The 21,224-nt window shown below is 32.6% G+C and overlaps 1 protein-coding gene across 1 annotated transcript; it reads left to right on the top strand.

The window, feature by feature from the left end:
- Positions 1-5,496: 5,496 nt before the first annotated feature.
- Positions 5,497-19,594, top strand: LOC133191238 (tetratricopeptide repeat protein 38-like). Its single transcript, XM_061326993.1, has 14 exons — positions 5,497-5,567; positions 8,350-8,427; positions 8,673-8,754; positions 11,210-11,381; positions 11,721-11,894; positions 12,136-12,211; positions 12,368-12,487; positions 12,772-12,831; positions 13,021-13,059; positions 14,070-14,151; positions 14,267-14,432; positions 14,589-14,748; positions 18,925-18,998; positions 19,108-19,594. Exons 1-14 carry the CDS (start codon positions 5,541-5,543, stop codon positions 19,199-19,201), a joined length of 1,404 nt encoding a protein of 467 aa, XP_061182977.1. The 5' UTR covers positions 5,497-5,540; the 3' UTR covers positions 19,202-19,594.
- Positions 19,595-21,224: the final 1,630 nt, after the last annotated feature.

Here is a 21,224-nt window from a genome sequence, read left to right as displayed (position 1 = left end):
CATGAATGCATTCCAGTCTGTTACTAATTGATACTGAGATGCGAAAATACTTCATTAATAGCTCTCTGCATGGTGCAAGGGTGATAAAAGGATGACCTGTTTTTAGTTACAATTCCATGAAATAAGGGTCTAGAGGAAGAAATAATAGTTAAAATGGATATAAGTTATATAGAACGTATATATGTAAGTACATTGTAAATCAATTTTATTCGAAATTTTCTACTAAATAACTCAATTCCAGTTTGAGTTTTAAATACTTATTAAAATCCCATCTGAGTTTTAAAAATATGTACTTATTCAATCACTACATTACATGTACATAACATATAATAAACCGTTTTTAACCCTCTGGCTGCGGGAAGGACATATATGTCCTTTTACCGTTCGCTGCGGGAAGGACATATATGTCCCTGGCGACGTTATAAATGTTGCGTGATTTCTCTTTATTTTTATTTTATTTATTTTTTTTTTTTTGAGATTTTCTTTAGTATTATTACATTTTCACAGCATTTTTTGATAAAAGGATTGAATAATTTAAAAGCATTTGCATTTAAATGTAAATTAAATAAGCCAGTCACACATTTATTTAATTATTATATTATATGCACATGTATTTTTTTTTCCATGCATGTGATTAATTCTTAAATGCGCAAACGAAATACTTTTTCCGTATTATTATGACTGTGAAATTAGAACATACGTAAAAGTCCATTATAAAATATATATTTTTTAAAAAATGTCAAGTTATACTAATAAAACGTTTTATAAGATTTCCTATACAGATCTAATGAAAATACCCCCCCCCCCCCCCACACACACACACATTTAGAGAGAAAATAGCGTTATCTTTTAGTAATATAATTTTCTTTTTTAAAAAATTACAAAATGTTGTCATTTTTTCATTATTACTTAATCTGTCCGACATTAGAAACCAAAAAAGAATTATGCTTCCAGATTTGGTTCTGATTTTGATTTGAATCCGAAAGCAAAGATAAAGTTTCTTTGCCATCAATATAGAAAAATGCAGGGTGTGTGAATGATTTTTATTATCCGCATACTATCAAACCATTTCCCCGACATACGCACGTTTACCCACATTACGTCGAACCCCCTCCCCCGTCGAATTATCACATACCTGATCCTGTTATATTTTCTTGATAGATTGATGTGCAGAGCAGGTTCTATCTTCGAAACACGACCCCAAACCCTAAATTCGAGGAACCATAAATTGTCAAATACTACAGTTTATTAAAGTACACTTAAAATTAAGAAATCTTACAGGCATGAATCTGTCGCGTTTTAGGACACATGCACAGATGCGTATCCAGGATCCCGCAAATTCCAAAGGTGGGGTGGGGTTTCGGACCCCCCCCCCCAACCTACCCATCCATCCGTGCATGCTGCATATTACATGTAAGATGTTAAGATCAGAGGCAGGTTTCATATTCTCTCTATGTTTCTCCATGGCAATGATATCGCAACATATATCTCGCGCGGGACCGCTAGGTATGACCAAACGCACACGTCCATTACTGAACTTCACATGTACATAAATAGCTCATTTTCAAAGGATAACATTTAGCAAGAGATTTTACATGTTCTGTATATACATGTACTGATAAAATATGGTTGGATTTAAAATGCTAGTTTTTTTAGCATGTAAACACTTGCATTACCTGGATTTTCTTAAAGACTTTACAAACACATGTAAATACATGTATATATGCACAAATACTCTGTTGTGGAATGTAAATGTCATCGAGCTCAAATATATATTGGGTAATTTTGTCCTTTAACAGTGACATTGTTCTGTAGTGTATGTGCCTGCCAAAAAGTCGCATAAAAAACTGTTTGTTTGAGCAGAGTCTAAATGATACAATAATTCTCTGTCTATTAACATTACCTCAAAAAATTGAAGAAATCTTTAATGTGTTCGCTTTCAAAACCCAAGGAATTCATTTTCCCACCAAAATACTATCACAATTAACCCCGATTTTAACGAAACACAGGGTTTGTTGAAAAAAGAAGAAAGAAAAATTCATTTTAAAAATAAATAGATAAGAACCAAATAATGTGTGTAATAATTTTGTAATCCCCTTGCTCTCCCGTTGTCAGTTAAATGAATTAAGCCATTGATATTTCACCAAAAAAATTGCACGTAGATTACAAATACAACCAGCAGATATGTAAAAAGGGGAGGGGGCACGGTTTGCATTTAATCGGATAAATAGTCGTGGTTGCTGTCCTCTCGTGTTCTAAATATAGGTGTTCATAATTTTGACATTCATTCTCCAATTTTAATCACGTGATTAGTACACAGAAAAACGATTAACATCTTGTTTACAAACAAACACACACGACCTTTTGGGACCCATTTTGGGACATACTCTTCATCCTGTATTAGTTTATTATAAGTGTATTTATTTTTCAATATCTTAATTCATAACCACCACCATCACCCCCCCCCCCCCCGCCCCCATCTTCGCTAGCCAAGGGTTTCCGATCCGAAATCTACTCTACAACCCTTGGCAGATGTTGTAGAGTAGATTTTGGATCGGAAACCCTTGGCTAGCGAAGATGACCCCCCCCCCCTCCCCCCAAAAAATCCAGATATTCATAAACAGTTATCTATCGCATCCTTTCCCTTTGAACCCCCCCCCCCCCCAAAAAAAAATTCTTACATAGGCCTATAAAATAAAAAGAACTTTTATTTATAGTTTCAACCTTGTTCTGAACAACAAAAAAGGATGTGTTATTTACAAAAACAAAAACTCAGTAATAAATTTTTAAGGAAACGGATAAATATGCTTTTAACTTGTTTCCAAATCCCGTTTAATCTTTGTCAAGTGTATGTTTATTTATTATGCTTGTAATTTTAAAAAATGGTTTAAACTAGGATTTATTACCCAATGTTAAAACATTTTTTTTATTTAAAAAGAAAACAATGCCCTTTTCAACCGAAGTCTTCCTTTACAAAACACCCTTCTTGCTAGTTTATAGAATATCCCATATATCATGGTGAACATTACATCTTAATCTCATCTTTCATGAACAATACAGCTGGATACTTAGATGTGGAAACGGAGCAAAAAATTTTCTAACATTATAATAGCTATTGTATTGGTTTGAATTAAATTTTGAATTCTTCTCATTATCCTTTCACTTTCTCTCATAAAATAAAATATTGTTCGTATGTATTTTAACTTTACAGCATAATTTCAATACAAAATGCAAAAGTTCCCTGATGTCTATTTTGTATAAAATAAGATTGCCGATATCGACTTGTCCGACAAATCGTTGGAATTATATGACTCCGATATCAGCTAGATCGATCCAAAAAAATATGGAATACAACCCTAATTTATTTTCTTTTCAGGATTTTATTCGATATTGCCCCATAATTGATGCAGTTGAATTCGTTTATCAAATTTTACTTCCGAAAAACTGCAAATATTTTTTTTCCCTTTAATCGATCTCATCCATAAAATATGGAATTACAGAATTAATGTTGCTTAAAATTACCTCTGATATACAAATTATATTTTTTCAACTGGTCTATATATTTATCAGTTTAAGATTGTATTTTGCAAGTTTTCCTATATACCAAGGATTATTTTTGATTAACAACACCTTATAGTCAATGCCTATATCATTTATCGGCAGCTATAGGGAAGTGGGCTACGCACAAAAATTAGCCATTAAGACTTTTACTCCCGCCAAATTAACAGAAGCATTACACTGAACAGTTTAATGGTAAATTTTTTTTCCTAATTGCTGGTTCATTAATTAAAAAAACAAATCAATTAGCCTAACATGTGTTTCATCATTCAGTCAACATTAATGCTAAAATGAAATATTTATACAACTTCTATAGAATACATTGTAATAAATTAAATTCAAATTCATGGATCAAAGTTGTTTTATTATGATTTTTTTTTCAAAGTGAGAACCGTTCTTGGAGGAATTTAGCTTGCTTTTTATTTAATTTAGGAATAGAAAAATCTACGCGGGCTGCAGAAGCAAAATTAATAGAACGTGGTACGCTTTGAGCGAAATGTCTTAGAAGGCATCACACCGTACAGTGTATAGTAAGAAATTTGAATGCAAATGAAGAATAAAATGGAGAATGAAAAAACACTTATGTTGATCTATGCACTGTATTTTTACTTAATTATTTAGCAAATATTCAACAAACTTTCGATAATGTTTATGATTAGTCAGCTGATCTAAATCCACATAGTTTTGTTAATGTAATAATTGAATAAATTTCCATACACGCTTTCCTGTATATGACGCGCACTAAGCGTAAACCAGAAAAAAAATCCCGCAAAATAATGTCAAAAAAATTGTGACGTCGTTTTAATCTCGCAGTGACGTTATATTTTCTGTACACTGACGTCGCAGCCAGAGGGTTAATTAAAAGTATTTGCGCAATAGATGCAGCGATTGTTAGCTACATGGTACACAAGTGATGAGTGCCGACACGATTTTCAGTGAACAACAATGTATAGAGATACGTATGACAAGAACCACGGTTATCCACTAACAGTGGATTTTCTTACAATGTACATGCTTATCTTTAACTTACTAATTGACTCCTATATATTATTAGAACTGCAAATAACTCAGTATTACACTAAAATAGCCGAAAGAGAGTCATGATTTCCAGTTGCATATTTTTAGAAAACCCAGTGGAGTTATCTAACTTGCTTAGTGGCGCTGGATCGCGAACGGAAGTAGATTTACGATGACAGTAAGCGCTTTGCGCTGCGCTTAGCGCTTAATGAATAGTTCAGATAGTCCAGCATGTCAACATCAACAGCCATGTTTACTGACCTTGATAGATTTTATTTTGGGACAGCCAATGAGGAAGAGGATATATAGGAATTCGTCCCTTATTTTTAGCATAAATATCGTAAATGAAAAAAAAAAACATCCACCTCCAATTCGTTCGTTTTAGTGAAACCATATTAAGCCTATTAACCTTGTAACAAAACAGGTTTGAAGCCAGACTGTTTCATAAGTTAAAATTAATTATAGACTAATATTTTAATATGTGTTCAGTTTTAAACAATACAGACATTTTCCATAATCATGATAAATATACTTCTGAAAAAATGTAATACTAATTACACCTTATAATACCCGATAATTGAATCCAAACATTAATGTATACAGGGCCCAAGACCATAAACTGAGAACAGACTTAAGTAAAAAATTTCGTTTTTGATATCTTGGGTTTTATTGAACAATAATGTATTTTAAAAACCTGCATGTTAGTATGACATACAGATACAAACACGTGATGAAAATTTTATATGATTTTCTAAACCATATCAATAGTTATTTTTATATGAATCTAAAACTTTGACTTAAGTCTTTTCTCAGTTTTTGGTCTTCGAGCCAGGTGATTGTTCAATACATTGAAATAAGTTTTGTATGCGTTACTCAGGTGAACCCTGAGGACCATGAACCTCTTGTTTATTCAAGTTTAAAGAACCGAGAAGTAGACGGAAGTCGTACACAATATCCATGAAAACATGCGGACGCATTGGAGAGATTGTCAGGTATGTCATGAATTTATTACCTAGTTAGTGTAATACAGAAGGGAAAAGGACCGACTCATATGGACGTATAGTAAACAAGTAAACTGGTGGTAAAGGTCACGTGCCTTAAATGACTTATATTTTATTTTAATAATACTAGTAGGTATGATGATGGTTTAGCTTATAGCTCGAAGACTTATTTTTTTTTTTTTCAATAAGACTACAGAACAAAGGACAGCGTTTAAAAATAAATACATAAACAAGGCGGTGACGGTAAGCGTGACACACATTTTACTGAAAAGTCATAGAGCTCGGATCATTGAACAGCTAGGCTAAATATGAAGTTAAAAAGTACGGAAACATTTTCGGACCTATACATGTTTGTCGCGGTTTGTACGTCAATTTCATATATATATATATATATATATATATATATATATATATATATATATATATATATATATATATATATATATATATATATATATATATATATATATATATATATATATATATATATATATATATATATATGTATTAAATCCAAGATAAACAAACAAGTTAATATATACACTTGGCGCTTTCGCAGTGATGCTCTTGGGAGTGTAACAAAGTTTGTTACACAAGATCAGTATCTGTGAAGCGATAAATTACTAACTTTTTCAATGTTTTTAATAAGACTTTTTACAGATAATCCGTTTTCTCACAGATCATTCAAATACCGCTTGTACCATATGTACACCCACATGCATGGCTCGCTTTTGACATATTCCTACTTTCTCCGGCATTTTCAGAGTTTTTTTTTCTGGATTTTTCCAGAGTACAATACAAAATTGTATGGTTAACTGCTGCTCCGTGACGTTCTACGACGTACTTCACTCTTTTTTTGCCTTATTCAATGGGAAGCACCTATCTTCTGAAACTGATTTCATTTCAACGAAGCAAAATATTAAGTCATAATTTGGAATCAGAAACGATGAAAGAATTCTTAATTAGGACCTGTAGAATTTTTCGGTTTTTGTGTCGTTTTACAGAAGATTTATTTATTTCTCGATTGTAAATTACAAAAATTTTGACCTGCTCCGTGATCCGTTTTTCGCATTTTTAAAGTCTAAATAAGTTTGAATTAACCACGATATTTTAAATTTTTTAATATAATTATGTCATTTGAATTTTATATATATATATATATATATATATATATATATATATATATATATATATATATATATATATATATATATATATATATATATATATATATATATATATATAGTGAAAGTGTAGTAAAAGTCCATGGTATAGGTAGGTTATAAATTAAATCCAAGATAAACAAACAAGTTCACATTTAATACACTTAGCGCTTTCGCCGTGAAGCTCTTCAGAGTGAAAGCTTAGGACACTTATGCAGTGAAAAAAAATAACATTGGCAAACAAAATAATGCTACTGGAACAATTGTTAGCAGAATAGATTTCAAATGATAGAGAAACGTTTTAATGAGTGCACTGGTAATGGGCAATACTGTGTGAAATGTATATAGGGCTAGTATTTTTGAGAACCTCATGGTTTTGACGTTACAGTGTTGTCGAGTTTGCTCCATGGTTACAAAACGTGTTGATTTTAAAATTAAATTGCATGGATTCTATTAAAGCGACAACGTGACGGAAAAACGGGAAAATTGACAAAAGTAGAATTTTTGCAAGACACATGCAAATTTTATTCAATTCTTGAAAGTATTAGGTTTCAGAAAATTACAGGTTTCAGAACCTAAAAAAATCTACTTTTATGGAGAAAAATATAAGTAAAAATAATTTTAGTTTGCCCCAACACGAAAATATTGCTTCACTTCTTCCTCTTTCGGGTACGCATGCGCAGAAAAGTTGAAGAAAATACCATGGTGTCAATTCCATAGGTATAAATGTCGGATGACCGAGAATTTTGATATAATCTTCCAAAAAAAGATTGAATGATTGATTGATTGTATGTTTTTAACGTCCCTCTCGAGACTTTTTCACTCATATGGAGACGCTACCACTTGCCGGTGGAGAGTTGCAAATTTTGTCCTATGCTCGGCACTTACGGCCATTGAGCAGTGAGGGATATTTTTCGTGGCAACACCTACTGCGACACGGGACCTCGGTTTATACGGTCTCATCCGAAGCCCCCCCCCCCCCCCAAAAAAAAAGGGGAAAAAAGAGATGATCAAAACTTATTCCTCAATTTTGATTGCTCCAATTTAATGTTGTTTACAAGTTTCACGCTAAAAATAAAAGACACATGACCTTGATATTGTTGACATTGACGATAACTTTTCTTTTTCCGGCACTTAATTTTTGCAGTCTTTTGCTTTTACCGTGCAGATGAGTTCTCAAAACTTCGCCTTATTCATATTTCTCATGAATCTTTAGTTTTATGATACAATTATCTTAAAAGAAACACATGATATTGACTCACTATGTAACTTTAAATCACATATGGCCGGAATGAAACTTCACACTTAAAAAAATAAATATTTCTACATATGATAATGTGCTCATTTTGAATTTATTGAAGATAGTATAACGAAGATTGGCATAGATTAGTCCACGAACTTTTCGAACAACCCTCGTATATGGTTGCAACTTGATTTTGGTTTTGAAATGCATTTTCAACAACTATTGAAATAATTATTCCAATATTGGGCGTTATTTAAATAGTGGCTGCAACAATGCGGCTAAGCTTATTCAATCATGTTACTCATATAAACATATATTTAGCTATTTTCAGGATGATTGAAAAATTGTATCAATCTATTTTCATAAGGCGTGGAATGATTTTGGCGTCGGTCTGTCCACCACTAGCAATGAAGCCGCTAAATTATTTGATGCTGTTTTGACTCAGGTAAAAAAAAAAAAATACGAAATTTTCATTTGAAGTTTTATTAAGTATAACATACCAAGTATTTTATATATAATATCGTACATCTCTTTTCAAAGCATAGTCATACATGTACATGTTAGTGTTAATGTATGCTTGGCAACCATTATTTCGCCGAGAATATGTTTTTCGTGTTCCATGGTAAATTTGTTATGTTTCCTGAACATTTGCTCGAACAAATTGATTCCGTATCCCAATATTTTGTCCAGTATGTCGGATGGTACGATGACGATAGCTTGGGAGGGCTGGAAAAATCGGTGGAAAAAATGATCGCCACTGACCCCAATTTCGGTAAGTTTAAGTAAATGTACAGTAATGTACATTACTTTACATTTAATCTATCTTTACATATTCAGAGAAATTGTCTGACAAAACGATTCATTACCGTCTTCCTTGGAAGACGGTATACAGAGTTGAAGTATTTTACAGTCTTCGGACTATGCATTTCCTCTCTTTTGTGATTGGTAGAAATTGCATGATGAGAAAATTTTCAATTATTTCATTGGTTGAAATGCTGTTCAAGGCAAGGGAGATAATTTTCTGATGATGTAATTTTCGTACGACTTAACAATTTTTTAAGATTTTCAATCGTAAAAAAATATGAGAAAACGAACAGTGAAATTGGCAGTAATTAATTCGAAATAACATGCTGGTTTTATATAGCAATTACAAAACAACGTTTCTATATTTTCATTGTTAACAGAATGATCTTTATTACATGCAAGCTTTACAGCTTGTAAGTATTCTTTTCCCCTTTGTTTTGCACTGTCCTTCTAATCTCGGCAGCACTACCTCGGCCGATTCGTACCTCACCTACATCACTCTCTACCATCGGCTCATACATTCACCTCTGTCGTTGGCTCGCGTATATCACAGTGATAAGCACGAGAAATAGTGCGTTTGTTTTAATTCATTATAATTAAATGTCTGAGCTAATAATAGTCCTTTAAGATAGATATTTACTAAATAGTTATAAAACTATCAGTTTAATTTGAAATAATCCTTGAAATGTGATGTTTTTTTACGTTACGTCAAAAATCTTGACGCGAGCCCACTGCAGAGGACTAAAATCTTTATAAAGAATTGTTTTACAAGATCTGAAAAGGAAACTTCTCAAAAGTTAGTTTTCAATTAATACCACCTACTCAAAGTTGCGCATTTTTGGTGAGAATATATAGCAAAATTTAATACTGTTGTGCAACCTGCAGTAAAACCAGATTTTATACTTAGAAATATTGTAGTCTATAATTTAAGGTTTAATTTCGTGAGTTTAGACGGAAAATGAGAAATAATGGCATTTTTTGGCCGTCATTGCTGTTCGTTCGCGTTTAATGGAGCATAGAAAATTAGTCCAGATTTCCTCTAAAATAATTTATCTTGACCACACAAGGGCCTGATTTCGATGTATCGGGTTGAGAGAAATGCATGAAAATTAGAAGACACTTTAACAAATACCTTGCCATCACACTCGTTAACATTATTTACTCATAAACAATTTCAAAATCTATAAATTTAAAGAATTTAGACTCAACCCGGAGCAAAATAAAAATTCTGAATTTGTGTAAATATCGGTTAATTTGGAACACAGTGGTAACAGATGCAGAAATCTGGTTCGAAAAAAGAATTATTTAGGCAAAACAATCGTAATTAAGCAGAAAACGCCATGATATTTCAATAATATGTATTATTTCAATGCTCTTTTTAACCCCACCCCCCTTCCTTATGACAAAGACTACTTCTTTCGCCCTGTTATAAAAAGCAAACCTATTTTAAATAATGTTTAATCTTTATGTGAATCAGTATGCTTTAATTGAAAATTTGAAACGAAAAAATAACAAAAGTTCAACGCGCAAGATCATGACATACAGTTCAACTTTTGCCATATTTTTAGAAATCTGTGTTCACCGCGAACACCCCTGTCACCGAGTGTCGCCTATATTTTTCCTATCTTGAGACGGATTTTTATGAAACTTGCTTTATTACATTGAATATTCATTACAAATCGGGAAAATAGCATTATACTTGCAAGCAAAAATCATGGCTGACGCAAAATAATTCCTGAATCTTCCCTTCCGATTCGGGCATTTTAACACGAGACTGGAGCTGAATTTTTTTATGAGATGAGAAACAATATGTACACTTCCTGTATTGACTAGATTCATTATAATTTAGGGCGTGCTGATTTTTCTATATACTGTATTTGAGTGGGGGAGTGATTAGGTCCTGGACTTGATTTTCAAGCACCTGCTCGACTTCGACCGAAACAAACTTGCGTGCCTTGCTGGATGCCTATGTATTTTTTGGTACTAAAATCTTTATAAAGAATTGTTTTACAAGATCTGAAAAGGAAACTTCTCAAAAGTTTGTTTTCAATTAATACTACCTACTCAAAGTTGCGCATTTTTGGTAAGAATATATAGCAAAATTTAATACTGTTGTGCAACCTACATATCACAAAGATGACGGAATCAGCCGAGGTATGCCGAATGATCTCGGAAGTAGAATCGAAGTTTACGGAGGCAGCCGGGCATCTGTTAACTTATCACTTGGTAGGGCTTATGTCAGAAAAATACTAATGAAGAAATACAAAGCCAAGAAATTTTCAAGAATTATACGGCCTCATGGGTTTAGGTCATTTTACTGTTTAAGGTTGTTGCTGAAGACGGTAAGCTTTTTGAAAAAGCTCTACTTGTTACTATTTTAGAATTCAATGTTTATGCTCTGTAAGGGTTGATGGCCTTTTTAGTGATGGGTCACGTGATCAAGAATGGTCTGGATGCACTTGGAACTGGGAGAAGTTATTATCTGGATAAGGAATTTCAGACAGATATCCAGACCATGCTTAATTTAGAGAACAGCCCTAGTACCCTCCCACGCGAAAAGCAACACATCAATGCTGTCAAACTCTGGGCTCAAGGGTATGCAAATATTAATGTTATTTTTAAAACAATTTTATTTTTGAATTTTTATTTAGGGAACACAAAATAAATATAATTTCAGTAGTATGCTCTCACTTCAAATTCCTTAAAAAATCTGCATCATGAACTTACTATTTTATTAAAATGAATAATCATGAAACTCTCAGGTCAGGTCAAAAATATCAAAACGCAGCTTCAGTGTCATATTGAGAGCTGTAACCGTTGGAAAGGATGCCTGTAACAGAACATTAAGAGTGTTTAATTGTATAAATTGTAAAATGCCTGTGTTGTAATTTGTGTAGTTAAACACACTTTTTGTATTTGCAAAACTTACCACAGAGAGATGACGGATGCCTGCCTGATCTGGGAGTCTATTTTGGTTGACAATCCTTTGGACATGTTGGCTCTGAAGTTTGCCCATGATTCGTATTTCTACCAGGCTCACCACCCACAGATGAGGGACAGTATTGCTAGGGTCATGCCACACTGGAAAAGCTCTATGCCACTGTATAGGTGCCGTGTATTTCCAGTTTTCTTCTTTCTTACCATTTTTTTTAAATCTAGATCATTTTTAGGCCCTTCAAATATTTTCCCAGAGAGTGTTGTACTGAAGAAATTTTTACAGAATCATCTGTAGTGCTGCTGATGCGTATTTTATTTCTTCATCCTTAGTATCAATTTCATCATTAATGTTAATCTTATCACGGATAAATGAGAGTTCATAAAAACATTTTTAATGTATGCGACTTTGTAGTTATCTGTATGGCATGCATGCGTTTGGACTGGAGGAGTGCAATCATTATGAAGATGCAGAACGTTTGGCTAAAAAGGTTAATACCTGAACATTTAAAGAAGTAAGGTTACAAAAGACTGCTATGGGCTGTGGTGGTCTGTAACAAAACTGCTGTGAAGATTAATAATTTGTCTTTGAATTGGTGAGTGATAATGGAGAAAATCCTCAGTCAGTTAACCTTGCTATTTTTAAGGGTCTGGAACTAAATCGCAATGATTGCTGGTCTACACATTCGATGGCGCACGTGCTCGAGATGACTGGGAGGTCCACGGAGGGGATCAAATTTATGTCAACTACAGAAAATGATTGGAATGTAAGAGAAATGAAGTTTGATAAATAGTAAAAAAGATATATAGACAAGATTATTGCTTCCATTTCACAGAGGAGAAGTCAATGTGATATTAGCTTGTACACATTTTAGGGATAATGTATAATAAAGTGTTTTCATTTCAGTTTATAAAGTTTTAGATTTCATTAACTTAATATAGTTATAATTTACTTTGAAATGACCATGCAGCAAAATTGAATCTAGAAATACATGTACATGTACACAATTGATAACTGAGTTTAAACATTTCTTTTTCTCCCTTCTTTCAGATTTGTGCTATGCTGGCCTGCCACAATTACTGGCATTACGGGGTCTATAATATCGAGCAGGTATGATCTTTTTCATAAGTTTGATGTGCTTTCTTTTGTAGAAAGTGTGGTTTATCTTCACATATACTTTATACATTTAGCTAATTGAATTAAAAAGGCAAATCACCGTACAACATAATGACGAATAGTTGATTTAATTACACCAGTAATTTGTATCTTTCAACCAGTAGGGATTTTCTATATTTACAGGGATTGTATGACGAGGCAATGGGTATCTTTGACACACAGGTATGTTTCCGTACTACACATAGCAATAGTATATACTTTTTTTTTAATTGTCGTACAAGTAGTTGACTAAAGTTACATGTACATTCCAAATTTTTCCTTTAAATTCTTTTCTTAATCATGTTAATTACATGAATTGTATTAGTCTGGTAAAATCAAAGGGGACTTTACTCTTGATATGTCTGTCTATCCCACTGCCCGTCAGTCAGTCTATACCACTTGATTTTCAGGACTTTTTCCTATACACTTGCATATTGAGCTGATATTTATTTTGTGTGTTTGTCTTGATAAGTTGCATTTCGTTTCGATTTGATTTATTTGACTGAATAACGACCTTTGCACATGCTGGTAGGGGACCAGTGTTGCTTATATACAGTACTCTCAGAGTGCTTGTTTGATAATGTAATGCTAACATAATGTCACATCAATCAATCTGAACTGTTGAGAAACATCGCAAAATCCAAACACTGAACAGATTAATTGCTGAGCTTAAATTCTACTATTTAAACTCAAATTTGAATGAAAACTTTTAAATAGCTAAAAATAGAAATTGATATGCATGGATGCACGTATTATTAGTGTCCATTTAGTACAAAATCGTTCACAAAGCATAACACTTGATGGATCAGATAGGCTAACACTTCTATTGCTATACATGGTTTGTGTGTGTGTATATGTGTGTTTATGTGAAGTGTATGTGTGATAATAATCGATGCTGGAATAATTTTAAAAAGCATGCAAAGAACTGGGTACTCTTTAGGTGTAAGGGAGCATTGATCACAGTATTCGTTACAGTACATACTATAGTTACGAATTTATGTTGATTGAATTTTCTTTCAGATGCCATTGAAAATTATGAAATGACTTTCGATAATAATTTAATGACTTTCACTTTCTGAGAATGTTCATCCGAAAATAGGTTTTTTAAAGCCTGAAATTACTACGAAAAGTATGTTAAACCACTCGGAAGAATTTCCTGCTTCATCTATATATTACCAATACTTTTTTTTAAGGTTGGACCAAGGGCAGTCAAAAGCGGCGCAATGCTGGACATGGTTGATGCTTGTTCATTACTTTACAGACTTAACCTGGAGGGTCAGATAAATTTTAATTATTATGCTAAATAAATCCAATTTATGCCTATCATGTATTATTCATATACTTGCAGTGATTTTTTTTACGACGAAAAAAGGTCATATTTTTGTTTTAGGGGTAAATGTGAAAGACAAATGGAAGGAATTCAATGAAATCTGCAAGGACCATGCTGATGATCATATTTTGACATTCAATGACGCTCACTTTTTAATGGCAAGTCTTGGAGCAGAGGATAAGACAACAACTGATAAATTGATGGCGTCACTGAGGGAATTTGCAAAGTAAAATATATTATCAAAAGATGTTTTCTAGTATCTTAAAATTTAATTAACAATATGTTATAAGTATAAAACCTTGGATTCAAAATTTGATTTGGATTTATACGACTCAGAACGTGTCCTGTAATATTAACTGACAACTATGACTTATTTTTTAAGTGGAACTGGTAAGGGGGACAACCAGAGAATCTCCAAAGAGGTTGGGGTCCCATTGTGTGAAGCTCTGATTGCATACGACTCCGGGGATTTCGCTAAAGCCGTCTCTCTTGTAAATCCAATAAGATACAAAATAATAACCATTGGAGGAAGTCATGCACAGGTAGAGAGAGAGAGAGAGAGAGAGAGAGAGAGTTATTCAACCTTTTTTTAGTTGGATATGATTTTTTTTTCACTGTAAAAACTATCACTTTCAAAAATATCTGTTTTATTCAATAAGTAAATTACAGTATTTTACTGTAAGTAATGGATATACATATTGCTGTAATGTCATTCGTTTGTTTTTGTCTCAAACTGCAGTCTGATAATGTATAATATCAGACAGTCTCAGTACTGATAGCCTTCTCAAAATTTAACTGTCAAATAATCGAAGATTAATCTGATATATATATAATGATTATTGTACACCAGAATATTATCTAATGATCATACAGAATTGAAAAGTGAAAAATTTAACTTACCAAAATACAAATGGAAAAAGTTCGACCGACCAGACTAGGATTCAAACACGAGCTCTAGAACTTGTAATAAACTTGTTAAACTTGAAGCAAGGTTTTCATTCAGTGTTATGAAGTTCAGATATTCCCTTACCTATAATCAGAGGTAGACTGTACCACTAACAGCAGAGTTGGCTGGTAAATTTGTCATATTTTAATATACGAGATTTAGTAGAAGAGTTGTACTTCTAGTTACAATTATTATACCTGATTTTTTTTTAAAAAGTCATTCTCAATGTCTACGTTTGGAAATCTACCTTTAACATCTGCTTTATTTTCTGTGTTTGTTCAGTTCAAATAAAGGTTCTTACCTGCATTTTTATCTCCATTCCCAAAATATCATACACAAGATTGTCTGTGTCATAATCCAATGCATTGCTTTAAGCTCTATGAATGTTTTAATTATGGAATTTTCCTATCCACTCTCCATTACAAACTTCAAATTACTTCAAATACCTACTGCGATGTTGCCAATTTCCAAAACCTTAAGTAGTGTTCATTCAAGGTTGCATTCTTGAAAGAATTGCTTCAACAGTCATTTACACTTTTGTCTTTGGTTTGTCACTCGGTTGACCTATTGCTATCTGTTTTCGTCCGTCGTCGGTCGTGAACTTTTGAAAATTTTTAGCTTCTTCTCAGGAATAGTGGAATTAATTTTAACCAATTTTGCCATATAGCATCTATGAGTGAAAGGGAATTTTTTTATAGGAAATTCTTTATCTCTCACCCCAGGACTGAGAGGTGGGGCTGAAACCATAAAAATGTCATCTTTAAGAATCTTTTTATTCCCTCCTGAGTGTCTCTTCTAATGTCCTCTGGGTCAGTGGTTCTGGTGTTAGGGCAAGCCTCTGTTGATTATTAAGTGAAACTGCATTAATTCTTTGGAAATCTTCTCTGTTCCTGGGTACTTAACAGATAAACTAATAACATAGTTATAATAAGCAAGGGTGCCTCTCCAAAAATTGAGAAATTTATGATCTCCTGGGTCTAGGGTTCTGGGTTAGGACGGGGCTTTAATGATTATATGGTGAAAATGCATTAATTCTTCGAAAATCTTTCCTGTTCCTGGTCATCTAGGGGGCAAACAGAGTGCAAAGTTTTACGTGTAATGAACAATTGTGTTTTTACCAAATTTGTGAAATTCTGAACCACAGGGTCAAGTGTTCTGGTGATGGGCAGGGCTCTAATGATCTTGTTTGGAAATTTTACTGTACTGAGAGAAGTTATTTCCCTTTGATTTTCACTCAAAATAATTAATCACTTTAAATAATGTAATTGATAGGTCACTTAAATGAAAAAAATTATGCAAGAATTTTTTAACTAAATATAGGGTACTTTCATAGTTTTTAATGCTTAGGTAGACTTGTAAATAATAGATATATAAAAATTAGACAAAAATACCTTATCTTTTTACATTAAATGTTCTTCAAAGACGAAGAGAGGCACATGTGAGAGGAAATAGCTGAATCACTACACATGTTTAATTGTTTGTTTAGACTGCATGGTGTTAGTGACAAAGGGGAGTGTATTAACAGTGGCAGATACATGCAAGTTAATAGACCTATTTTATGAGTTGTTGCTGAATACTAGACTAGCTATTTTGTTGGCCCTTGCTCATCCTATTTTTCTTGCTTTGAGGCAAAATATCTTCATCTTTCAGTTTTTTTATTGTGTTTTTTTTATACATCTGTTGATCATTTACAGCATTTTATTATACTCCGGAGACAGTTAAGGCCCTTTGGCCTGTTGTTTTTATTATCATTTAATGAAAGGGTTGGTATTTTTAAAAATACTTTTGTGTATTATGTGTTTAAGGTGCTTACAAGATTTTTAAAAAATGTTAAAGTCTTTTAACAACTATGCGAAAAGGAAAACTAAAAAAGTTCACTTTTAACTTCACTTGTCATGCAGAGACCAGAAGAGCGATATAAGGTGTCCGTTGCTCTTCTGTCTGTCCGACTATTTTTCTGTAAACAATTTTTCAAAATCCTACTCCTCCTATAATTTTAGTCCAATTTCAGTATAACTTGGTACACAAGTAGATTACACAAAGATACACAACTCATTCTGTCCATCAGATTTTGAATCGATAAATGGTGTTGCCATAGATATTAAAAATAGAAATTTCTGTGAAATACTTTCAAAATGCTACAGTAACTCCTCTTACAGTTTAAGTCTGATTTCAATGTTTCTTTCTACACAAATAGACTACACAAAGATACATAAATCTATATATCGATTTTTATTTCTATGAAAAGCATTGCCATGGTTACTAAAAATAGAAAATTCTGTGAAATTCTTTCAATATGCCACTCCCCCCCCCCCCCCCCCCCTACACTTTTAATCTAATTTTAATTTTAATAATATTTAGTATACAAGTAGACTTCACTAAGATATATAATTCTATGTATCTTTTTTTTTTTATTTCTGTGAACGGTATTGCCATAGTAACTTAAAAAAGAAATTTCTGTGAAATATTTTCAATATCCTACTCATCCACAGATTTAGTCTGATTTTGATATAACTTGGTACACAAGTAGACTACACTACGATACATAATTCTGTTTATCAGTTTCTGATTTAGGTGAATTGTGTTGCAATGATGGTTATTAAAATTAGATATTTCTGTGAAATTCTTTCAAATCATTACTCCTCCTACAGTATGAATCTAATTTCAACATGAGTTGTTACACAAGTAGACTGCACTAAAATACATAATTCTTAAGATTTTGTTGAATGATGTTGCCATGATTACCAAAAACAGAAATTTCTGTGAAATGCTTTATATACAGTACACCTCCTACAATTTTAGTCCGATTGCAATATTACTTGGTACACAAGTAGACTACATTAAGATACAGAATTCTGATTATCGGTTTTAATTTTGATGGATGGTGTGGCCATAAAATAGAAATTTCTGTGAAATTCTTACAAAATGCTATTCCTCTTACAGCTTTAGTCCGATTTCAATATAACATGGTACACAAGTAAACTACATTAAGATAATTATATAATTCTATATATTGGTTTTTGATTTTGATGAACGGTGTTGCCATGATTACTAAAAGTAGAAATTATTCTGTGAAATTTTTACAAAATGCAACTCCTCCAACAGTTTTCATAGCCGTAGGAACCGGGGGGGGGGGGGGGCGTGCCCCCCAATAATTTTGCCGATATATATAGATTACTATAGTAAACATAGATACTATATACTTGTGCCCCCTCAATAAAAACGTCTGATGACCTTTTTTTTTTGTTTGTCAGGAAATTTTTGGTAGTGCCCCCTCACCTGTCAACTGAAAAATGTTTGGCTGTGCCCCCCCCCCCCCCCCCAACTGCCTGGTTTTACTTCAATATCAATATAACTCGGTAGACTACACTAAGAAGACTACACTAAGTTACATAATTATTTTTATCGGTTTTTGATTTTGATGAATGGTTTTGCCGTAGTTACTAAACGTAGAAATTTCGTTGAATTCTTTCTAAATGCTTCTCCTCCTAAAGTTTTTGTTCAATTGCATTAAAATTGACTCAGAAAGAGACTAAACCAACAATCATTATTCTATTTATTGCTGTTGCCATAGTTTCAAGTCCAAAATGTTACCTTTCTCCACCTTCGTTATTAAATAAAAACCAGTAGTGCTACAGTCTCGTCAGAGACTTCTGGTTTAATAAGTAGGTTAAATAAAATTAATCTTTGAATTTGACACCAATGCGTCTGTGTTTAATCTTTTTAAGACAATAAAAAATTATATACTTATGTAAATGTTTATTGTTACAAGAGAGACGTCTTCAATCAGTTTCTGATCCACGCAGCCCTTCAGTCCCCACAGAAAGATCACAACAAATTGGCAAGGTTTGCATAATCTTTATAAACTAGGATTTCTTATTATGTAATTTGCAAACATTTAGAGGATTACATATGGAACTTAGATAATTGATATTTCTTAAACTTCTTACTAAAGGTGTCTGCTAGCTGACAGAAAAGCTTTAAAATCGAATGCACCGTTGACGGACAGACTCATATCAAGAGCTATGGCGGTCCATGCAGCTGATTAATCCATTGTCATTGTCATTGTTTTGCAACACTTGCAGCTAAAAATTGGACAATCTTATTTTTTTCTTTCTATAATAAATTTTGAGGATTGTTTCGAATGGTTCCCATTGTTTGCTGTACTAATTGCAACTGTTTGTAAAGTAGTATAATGACTATACCGATTACATAGTACTATTTTTTATATTCTTGAATATAAGCTAGAGTGTAAAGATTGTTTATATCAACGTTAAATAATGAAGTGATAAATTGTGTTTATGTTGTGGTATCATACTTTATATCATGTGTATATTATTTACTGTTCCATTGATAACCTACGGTGTATATATTTTAGAAAATGGTCTGGTCGTTGTTGTGAAACGATTTTAAACGTTGGATAATAAAGGGTTTTTCCTGCATGTTTTAAAGTCTAAATATTATATGCATAGTAAAGTCACGGATGTATACAACACTACTGAAGGCAATATCTGATATCTATGCAGACTGCAAACTAGCGAAGAAGCAATTAAAACACAAAGTAAGAATAAAAATATAGAAGTAGAATTGAGTTTATCTTTTTTTTCTTCTCTATCATAACCATAGAAATGTTTCATAATACTCCAGAAAATTAATTTTGAAGAGATCATTTCTACAGAAATGTCTATTCATTCATATTTTTTGTAAGTAAACGTAAAAAGAAATTAAAAGATATAATATTGTTCTCTAGTGGGTTAATATTTAATGGTTTTGGAATTCTTTCACAATACACGACTGTGTTTATTATTGTATAATTAAAAATGATGAAGTTTTTTTCTTAATTTTAACTGCCAATAAACATGAACTTCGACATTTTTGAATGCATGTACCATCGTTTTATTTCAAAACCTTCAAGAGGTTTAGTAATTATAAAATGTATATCGCTAATCTAAGTCATATCTCTCTACTAAGTAGATTTTAACTTCTGTTAATTTTTTTTATATCTCGATTGACATAACTTTTCAAAAGCCTCCTAATTGCATGGCGGTAACATGATAGCAAAATATACATGTATAGTATGTTTTTTTTTTTTTTAAAAAAAATATATTACTAGTATGTGGTGTTTAAACTTGTTAAAAGTAAGTAATGATAGTTTGTTAGCTCTACTGGTCAGAGACCAGAAGAGCTTATGCGATAGTTAGGTGTCCGTCGTCCGTCCGTCTGTCTGTCTGTCCGTCTGTCTGTAAACAATTTTTCAAAACGCTACTCCTCCTACAGTTTTGGTCCGATTTCAATATAACTTGGCACACAAGTAGACTACACTAAGATACATAATCTAGTGCATCGGTTTTTGATTTTGATAGACGGTGTTGCCATGGTTACTAAAAATAGAAATTTCTGTGAAATTCTTTTAAAACGCTACTCCTCCTACAGTTTTGGTCTGATTTCAATATAACTTAGCACACAAGTACACTACACTAAGATACATAATCTAGTGCTTCGGTTTTTGATTTTGATAGACGGTGTTGCCATGGTTACTAAAAATAGAAATTTCTGTGAAATTCCTTTAAAATGCTACTCCTCCTACAGTTTTGGTCTGATTTCAATATAACTTGGCACACAAGTAGACTACACTAAGATACATAATTTAGTGCATCGGTTTTTGATTTCGATGGAGGTGTTGCCATGGTTACTAAAAATAGAATTTTTCTGTGAAATTCGTTTAAAATGCTACTCCTCCTACAGTTTTGGTCCGATTTCAATATAACTTGGCACACAAGTAGACTACACTAAAATACATAATTTAGTGCATCGGTTTTTGATTTCGATGGATGGTGTTGTCATGGTTACTAAAAATTAAAATATCTGTGAAATTCCTTTAAAACACTACTCCAGTTTTGGTCTGATTTCAATATAACTTGGCACACAAGTAGACTACACTAAGATACATAATCTAGTGCATCTGTTTTTGATTTCGATAGACGGTGTTGCCATGGTTACTAAAAATAGAAATATCTGTGAAATTCCTTTAAAACGCTACTCCTCCTACAGTTTTGGTCCGATTTCAATGTA

Source organism: Saccostrea echinata, unplaced genomic scaffold (genome assembly GCF_033153115.1).
Source record: "Saccostrea echinata isolate AGI-Se365-2 ecotype Australia unplaced genomic scaffold, CSIRO_AGI_Sech_v1 ptg000023l, whole genome shotgun sequence".
Taxonomy (NCBI): domain Eukaryota; kingdom Metazoa; phylum Mollusca; class Bivalvia; order Ostreida; family Ostreidae; genus Saccostrea; species Saccostrea echinata.
The sequence above is the reverse complement of the archived record's forward strand: the minus strand, read 5'-3'. Positions and strand labels throughout refer to the sequence as shown.

What these genes read in the sequence shown, in the direction of transcription:
- LOC133191238 (XM_061326993.1), top strand. Translation starts at nt 5,541, where the DNA reads ATGCGGACGCATTGGAGAGATTGTCAG. An exon ending in CAGAACGTTTGGCTAAAAAG is followed by an intron (nt 12,212 to 12,367) that starts GTTAATACCTGA and finishes GCTATTTTTAAG; the next exon opens with GGTCTGGAACTAAATCGCAA. An exon ending in CTACAGAAAATGATTGGAAT is followed by an intron (nt 12,488 to 12,771) that starts GTAAGAGAAATG and finishes CCCTTCTTTCAG; the next exon opens with ATTTGTGCTATGCTGGCCTG.